We start from the raw sequence: 8723 nt of genomic DNA, 5'->3' as shown, positions 1-8723 counted from the left end.
CTCATACTCAAAGTACCAAAAAAAAAAAAATGGACCTACCTTCTTTTCGACATTAGGTGTGTAATTTAGGTGTCATGGAGTAAATTAATTTCCCTTTAGAAATCAATCTGCATCCCACTAATGGATTTTAAAAAATTTTAATCCAAATTAGACTATTTTCTAAAATTGATAACATATTTTTTGTTTATTTTGTTAGATCAAATGAACTGATCAAGAAAGGAAACAAATTTATTATATATGTGTATGCGTGCATGTATGTGTATATATATACACATACATAAACTTATCCAAGAAAAATGTTCATAAGACCTAAGTTGAATATGTGGAAACAATCTAATTTTGTCATGAATAAAGTAATAGTTTTCCTTATGAAAAATCAATATGGATCCCTTGCCTCATTTCCAAAAAAATAAAGCCAATGTAAGACATGCAACAAAATATTAAAAAATCTTAACAAAATTGGTTACGTTCTTGAGTTGTGCACCCTTAAAAATCATTTTGGTCTATGTTTTTGGGATTGTAGATAATTTGGTCTCTTATATGTCACTTCCTAATAATCGAGCCGTTCATCTACATAAAACAAAGTTAATGGAGGATTTTAATGAAAAAAATGAGAAAATCCTAATGCAGCTAATCTCGTGCACATAGTGTGTGCTCATTAAAAAAATAGAGCTGAATAAAAAAATTCCAAATGTCTTAATTCCCCATTTTTCTTTTGTGAGTATTGATATTGATGGAGCTTATAGAAGTAAATAGATAGACCTTATGGATAAGTTGAGTAATTTACGGCCTTTTTAGTTTTCAAAAGGGAAAAACAAATAAATCTGGATCTCCAAAAAAGCTTTCCTTCCTTTGCCAAGCCTAGAGCTAATCATTTTCCGTTCAAAAATCAAACTTCATCACACTAGGTGGTTTTAAAAAACTGAAACACAAACTATTTATCTGACATTGATGCCACATTCTTTTTCCTCATTTCGTGAAATAAAATGAAATGATTAGGAAGCATACAACATTTTCGTATATATTTATTGAATAAGAATGTTTACAAAACCTAACTTGATGCTATAACTACAGAAGAAATTAAACCATCTACCTTGTTAAGCAACACTTGCATTGAGATTTCAATTTTATTTTTATGACAGTTGGAATCACAAAATTAGAACATCTCATCCAAAACCAAGTGAATTAATATGAACGAATAATAATAGAAAGGAAAATTCTATACTAAGTAACGTATGACTTAAGTGACAAAAACAAACTAATAGATAGCCCACCTTCTTAATTTTAGAAATATCATGATTTTTAATCATTTTTTTAGATGGACGCTAAATAGAAAATTGAACAACTTCAACCATCGGTTTAGGATACTTATGGGCATTATATTTCTCTGGCGTTATCTCACTAAACCAAGAACCAGGAAACAATCCCTTTAATCATTTGAGGAAAAAAAAGAAAAAAATGTTAAATCCAGAACCAATGCATGATTCAATCAACCACATGTATGCATGCTTAAGGTAAAACACAAAATAGAAGCAGAGTTAGCTTACTTCAAACAGTTTCTGAAGGGTCCTACACCTTTTCTTAGGCCTTGGGGTGGCTTTGCCGCAGTCATGAGCAAGAAATCTATCTCAATCTCTTCCTTTGAAAGCGTGACTAAGAATTTTGGCCCTTGCTAGCCTCCCCATTATTCCATTTCTGCACCAGTTGCATAGTGGAGGACAAAGTTGCATTATAAACACCATGCTCTGCCTTACCAATAGTTTAAGTACGCAGGTAACTTCTCCTCAGAGGATTTTTTCTTATTCTCCTACTGGTACTTTTGGATCTTTGATCTTTCTCTTGATCATTAAAAATCCTCCGTTTCACGTGATCATCCACCGTGACTTTGAGGCAGCTCACCAGCTTGTCACGTATAGCTTTGATGTCCATAGTTGCGTCTCCTTCTTTGCCTACTGCTACTGCTACTGCTGCATGGCAAATATGGTTGGTGGCAGCTTTCCTTTGGTTTCTTTCTTTTTTTTTTTTTTTAACCAGAGGAGCTGGCTAAGATAGAGGAAAAGACTTGGAAATTTGCATGAAATACAAAACCACAAAAAAAAGCAAAAAGATTATGGGTAAATTCTTATTTCCAAACCACGGAACGACCTGTTGACAAATTATTATCAAATATAAGCATTTGGGGTTTTACTACCCCTTTTTTAGCTTTACAAAGTGCAAATAGTGGTCACATCGAACATTTTGCTCATTAGTGTTCTTATTGATAATCACATTTGTTAAAAGGAAAATTTTAATGGAGCTTTTGTAAAAATAAATGTAAACTAGTGATGATCCCGTTCGTTGCACGAGATTATATTTTACTTTCTAATTTTTTCAAAATTAAACGACAACTTTTGTTGTAACAACTTTTTTTTTTTTTTCTCAGGCTAACCCCTGAAGCGGGGAGGGACGCCACCCCCTTGTATTATTAGCAACCATACAGGAACAATACAAAGCCTCAACGACGAGCAACTCTAACTCGAATAACAGGAGTCTTTGACCTATCTAAACCCAAGGCCCCCCTTGCCAATCTTGGTAAATCTGACTGTACATGTTTACAAGACAATATCCTCTGACCACGCTCCCACCTTGGCTAGTGCATCTGCCACCTGATTTGCCTCACGATAACAATGCACCACTGTCCATTCCAAACCCTGGATTGCCAGTAACTCATCGTGTTCCGATCGAATTAACCATGGACACCTCGCCTTTTGCAACAAAATGTTGACTAGTACCAGAGAATCCACCTCCACCTGAATCTGTGAGAATCCCCGAAGGAGGCATTGCTGCACCCCAAACAGCAAGGATCCCCAAACGGAATAGAATACCCAAATAACACTGCACCAGATGAATCCCTGAGCACACCACCCCCCCCCCCCACTAATGCCTGGGTTACCAAGCGAGCAACCATCCGTATTTAACTTGAGCTTCCCCAGGGCAGGAAATTCCCAGCAAACTAGTATATGTGAATAAAGAGGTCTCCATCCAGCGACATAAGAGTAAAAAGCTGACCAGGAACCAAGTCCATCCCCTGCGTCCTTCCCACCAAACAAACCTACAACGTCTGCCAGGATACGAACCCCAATGGCCTCTTTACACAGGCACTGCCCTTCAAAAAATGCAAGATTTCGCGCTACCCAAATGTGCCAGCAGATTATATTCGGCAACATGGTATGTATTGAGTCTAGCCAAGAATTCCGCGTGGGATGACACCACCAACCAGCCAGTCGTGATCGCACCCCTATCCCTCGGTATATTATGCCTGCACCGTTCCCAAAAAAATTCCACAAGAACTGAGCTAATTCCCCATCCGCGAAAATATGCTCCAATGATTCAGAATGCGAGGCCGAGCAACAAAAGCACTTAGATGGACCATGCGCATGCAACCTCCCTAGCGAAGACGCTAAAGGCAGCCGATCCCTCAGTAACCGGACCATGAAAAAAGATATCTTGATTGGTATCAAAGGATGCCAAACCTTGTCAAACATGAATGAAGACGGTGTCTGCCTGCTGAGTAGCACATAGGAAGAAGCAATCGAAAAATCCCCGACTCCGTCAGCGCCCATACTGCACTATCGTCCGTGGACCCCGTTGGAGCCAATTTGGTAATGATCTCTGCCACAATGTCATTTGGGACCCAACGCCGCAACAACTGTAGATTCCACTGCCCACTCACCACAAAATCAGCTACTAAATGATCCGAGACACTTTGTAGGCGCTGACACAGAAGACCGGAGCCCAGTCAATTGTCAAACCAAAAGTTACATTGACCAGATCGAACCAACCACCAAAGGTTGGGATCCGAATGAATTAGCGTCGCATGCTTGTATGTGTGTATGGGAAAGTAACAACTTAAGTGTATGGGAAAGTATGTGTGGCGTCGCATGAATTAAGTTGTTACTTTCCCACACATATGGTTACCTAGTTGGGATCCGAATGAATTAGCGAAGAAAAGAATATTATTACCTGCGTATTGTAAACAACTACTTAGAAAGTTTGATAAAAAAAAAAAAAATTTGATAACAACTTTTTAATAATAGTACTTAGAAAGTTCGATAAAAAAAAATTGATAACAACTTTTTAATAATTGTACTTTCCTTGACACTACATTTTTCTGAAATATTTGTTCTCTCAATAAATGCATAATGGATACCCAAAATGAAGGAAGAAATTATCAAAATTGGTCATTGAGCATAAAGGAGATCACATTTAGGAAATGATTAAGATATTTTGTTATGTCCTAATAATGGAAAGCTAAGCTTGGCATTCAAAAAAAAAAATTTAATTGATCTTGTTATCATAATAGAAAAGTTCATTCTCAGCAATTAAAAAAAAATCAGGACATATTTCTGTGTGATCAACGACTCAAGAACTTAAAACATATAATGGTTTCAAAAGAAATTAAATAAATCATGACTGGCTAAGTTACAACATCTCTTTGTTTTTCCACCTTCCCCTTTTTGCCTTCAAGATCGGTCCACGGTACCATCAGAATTTCATCAACTTAGGCATAAAAAGAACTGATCAGACTCCACAGTAGGATTTAATAGCACATTTTGATCGCATTCCTTCCTCAGTGGTGTGGAATTGATGAAACTTGTGGTGGTCGAATGGCTTAAATTGTAGTGGGTGCTCAACATCAACTAGTTCTTCTGGTACTTGAATTAACAAGTCCCAGATGAATGTAAATAGGCCGACCGAATACCTTTCTGCATTTCCAGGCATTATAACCCGATGATGTGGAGCTTCAATTCTGCCATTAGTCCATGCCTAGGGCCAGCACATCATATAAAAATTCTATAAATTTATTCAAATATACTCACTTTTTTTTAATTTTTTTGGTTAGACTACTTAAACATATTGACTTGAGTGATATAAGGGTCCTTAGAGTGTAAATGTGACTGTGGTAGAAATCAATGTTTTCAAACTTCCTGACTTTTTATTGGGGGGTGGCAACTTTCATGTTTTTTGATTTTATTTTACTTTATTCACTCAAATTATAAATTTTCTATTTGAATCTATAAACTTTTCATATTGTTCAAGAAATTTTGAATAGATATATGAGTCTACCAAAAAATTTGAGAAGAAAATTTTCAAATAATAGCTCGTATTAGAAAGCCTCTGTACACATTGTTGACTTTATACCGTTTGTATCAAGTTTTTGATCGTGAGGAGTACATAGGATGAAGAATAACTATTCGAAGGAACAAAAAAAAAAAAAAAAAAAAAAGTGAATTTGAAGAGTAAATTAGTAATCAGCAGCCCCTTAAACTTTCGACTGTAAAAGTTTGATCCATTATAGTGCATTTTTCTAAAATTGACCATTTCTACGCCTATTGGGGTTGTTGGATACAGAAAATTAGATGAGAGACCACAAATTTACGAGACAACTAGTTAAAGGGGTTTTTAGTTACTTTACCCTATGATGAATCACAATAGTCAATATGCGATTTAACGTTGAATGAATATGGAACAGAGATGAACTGCTGTAGGGCATGAGACTTACCATAAATGCTTCGCCAGCCATGATGATGAAAGAGGAAGGAAACGGATCAATTTCCATCCACCGGCCATCCTTAGTTTTGATCTCTAGACCTTTTACTTGATGTTGTTGAAGAATGGACATGAAGCTCTTGTCTGTGTGCGGTACAATTCCCAAATTCGTTTCGTTTTCTTGAGGTTCTCGATACTTGATTAGCCTGAGAAGATAGGATGTCGATCCAAGGAGTGTTTCATAACTCTTCTCTACACCATAGGTCTCTGACACCATTCTCATTACCATTTGATCTAATTCAGCCACAAGCTTTGAGTACGAGAATGCACTTTCACTGCCTCAAAAGAAAAAAGAAAATAATCAGATTGCTATTCAACCCAACAATTAATAGTAAAGGATTCCTTTCTCAAGTATCATTTACATATATATACCAGAAACTATCATTCCCGTTGGGCCACATCAGGGTTGTGAACTTTTGAACTCCATCAATACTAGTGGCATCATCAATGCCTAAACTTTCATAAAGAGGAAAACGAGGGTTTTGTCCAACATAGCCAGGTGCAGGTTTATGACAAGTGTTTAGGAGTTTGGTTTCGGTCGGGAGATCAAATAAGTCCTCGGATGCACGAAAAATGGCTTCATGAAGTTCCAAGGAGACTTTATCGTAAAGGGCTATGAAACAACCATATTCTTCCATGGCGCCTACTACAGCTTGCCTTGTTGATAGCCAACTACTGGAACCTGGATCTAAGTTTTTCTTAGTGAAGTCTATAACAGGTAGTTTATGCTGTGCTAAAGAACCCATGAAAAGAATAGGAAAACTTTAGCTAGCTTTGCTTGGAGTTTTGATTTAAGGTTGCCACATGAAAGAAAAACCTTGGTTGTTATGCTAATTGCCAATACTAATCTGGTCCGATATTAGAGGAATCTTAACCACAACAGAATAATATCCTTGGATCGAATTTCAAGGCCTGTCCTTTTCCATTTTTCTCAAGACTTAGAGTCTATATCAAATTACATTCTAACAAAAGATCTGTGTTCGAATACTGCTATTGATGGGAAAAATATATTGATGCATGTTCTTAAGAACTTCTATAAGTGGCTTATAATTTTACAAGCATGCCTGACTCGTGGTATTGACTAAAACTGCATCCACCCAAAATTTTAGAACCAAAAGAGTCAAAATTAATAATAATAAAAAAAAGATAAACAAAATATTTTGGCTGGAAGAGGCCAAAAGATTCGTTGATCTCGGTTTAGCGAACTAGTTGGTGAAAGGCATCCTGTTGTATCCTTAAGGACAAGAGAAGGCAGAAAGAAAAATTCGTCATGTCGTGGGAAAGTGTTGTCTGCAATTGAATCAAATGAATCAGTTTTACCTAATCCTCTTTTATTCTTTTAAAATAATGTTGATGCCTTGATAGTAGTGTCTTGAAATCTTATTTTGTTCATCGATAATTGTATTGTAATCCACAAAGAACATGTTGCAGCATTAATATATTATGATTAATTATTGTTAGGTAGATAGAATGTCCTTTTCAATAAAAAAAACATAAGGAAAAATCGTTCAAAACATCCCTCACATTTTGCAAAATGATTTTTTTCGTCCATTACTTTTAAAAGTGTACTTTTACGTCTTTTACAAATTCATATTGGTCAAATTTAATTTCTACTTAGATTTTCGACTAGTATTTTATCAGAATCCACCACGCGTCTTGCACGTGATCATTTTTTAAGGGCAAAATTGTCATATCAAAATTTACATAATCCAATCTGTGAGGACTTGCAAATTCCTTATATTTTTCTTGAAAATGCCCTTTTATTTGGAAATTATTCATTTAATATGGCTATCCAATCATCCCACAATAAGTGCACATGAATCTAGAAAGTAGAGTTTCACTTTTCGTTTTCAAGAAAGAGCGAATTAGAGTTTTCACGTTTTTTCGTAGTGTAACTATTCGGTACCGAGTGAGGATCAAATTTGGTAGCTAAGAGTGACTTTTGGATAAGGAAATATTATATGATTAGAAGTGATGATAATAAGTTAGTGATTAGAAGGAAAAAAAAAACCCTAGTATACGCGATTTAAGAAAAATCGGTTGAAACCGACGGGTATCGATCACTATCGATTGAACCCACCACTTCCTTACCACCACATACCTTGATATTTTTGCAAAATATCCCCCCCCCCCTCATCCTCAGCCATGTGACCAAAATATGTGGCCCAAAATGCAAGGAAAAGAAAGAGAAATTTGGAAGGCTTTGGTGGTGACAAGTGTCACACACCTATGGCTCTTTGACCAAACCAATTGTCTTGCCTTTTTATCTTCCATTTAGCTTCATTCTTCCTCATTTTTCTTCTGGTTTGCCCGAGACAAGAGAGAGAGAAAGAGAGAGCAAGAGAAACAACCTTCTTTCATCTTGATTTGCACCATTTGAGTGAAAGAAACAAGATTCTAAACCGATTAACTTGTGAGTTGGGAACTTGGGAAGCTAAGGGAACCAAAAATTTCAAGAGGAGGTGAAGTATTACTCTTGCAAGCCCTTTTGTTGAGGTATAAGGTCTGATCCATGGCTTTGGTTCTTTTATTTTTGTTTAAGTTGTTATATAACTCATGTTTTGGTTAGATTAGTAGCTATACAAGTTGTTGTGATGATTTTGGTATGATGTATGTAAGCTAGGGTTTGACTGATTTCCTTCTCATACTTGTTGTATGAATGGTATATGATGTATATAAGCTTTTATAAGAGGTTGTGGTAGTGATTGAATCAAGAAAATGAAGAGATTTCTCTTGAAATCCCAAAATTCCAGATTTCTGGAAATCTAGGACTCAGTTCTGTCTGTTTTTGTTGGACCAGGTTAGAGGCCGAATCAGGCTTGACACAAAACATGAAAGTTGTAGAGAATGATATTTTATGATTGCCTACAAAATTTCACCCCAATCGGAGTAATTTATCCTGTAAAAAGACCAAAATACCCTCACTACCTTAGAATGCATCCAGTGATCCGTTTTAGACAGTTCATCCATTTGGCCGTGTCTATTCACTATGATCCGTGCTGATTTAGTCATTTTCCAAAACATGAAAGTTTTAGTATGTTGTCTTAGCTTTTCAACACCTCCAAGAACGTCTTAAACGGACTTTGGTAGCCTGAGATATGACTATTTAAATGTAGTATGGTTAACTAGCCGGT

General features: G+C 36.2%; 1 protein-coding gene across 1 annotated transcript; it reads right to left on the bottom strand.

Annotated features, from left to right (window-relative positions):
• Positions 1-4361: 4361 nt before the first annotated feature.
• LOC113739944 (probable 2-oxoglutarate-dependent dioxygenase AOP1) lies at positions 4362-6584 on the bottom strand. Its single transcript, XM_027267373.2, has 3 exons — positions 5962-6584; positions 5543-5864; positions 4362-4806 (listed from the first exon to the last, which is right to left on the bottom strand). The coding sequence occupies exons 1-3, from the start codon at positions 6333-6335 to the stop codon at positions 4561-4563; spliced, it is 942 nt and encodes a 313-aa protein (XP_027123174.2). The 5' UTR covers positions 6336-6584; the 3' UTR covers positions 4362-4560.
• Positions 6585-8723: the final 2139 nt, after the last annotated feature.

This window comes from Coffea arabica, chromosome 4c (assembly GCF_036785885.1).
Source record: "Coffea arabica cultivar ET-39 chromosome 4c, Coffea Arabica ET-39 HiFi, whole genome shotgun sequence".
Taxonomy (NCBI): Eukaryota; Viridiplantae; Streptophyta; class Magnoliopsida; order Gentianales; family Rubiaceae; genus Coffea; species Coffea arabica.
Note: the sequence above shows the minus strand (reverse complement) of the source record. Positions and strands in the feature narration are given on the sequence as shown.

Coding starts and splice junctions, on each gene's coding strand:
- LOC113739944 (XM_027267373.2), bottom strand. CDS start 6,335: ATGGGTTCTTTAGCACAGCATAAACTACCTGTTATAGACTTCACTAAG. Junction 5,865..5,961: donor AACGGGAATGATAGTTTCTG/GTATATATATGT, acceptor CTTTTGAGGCAG/TGAAAGTGCATTCTCGTACT. Junction 4,807..5,542: donor TGGCTGGCGAAGCATTTATG/GTAAGTCTCATG, acceptor TGCTGGCCCTAG/GCATGGACTAATGGCAGAAT.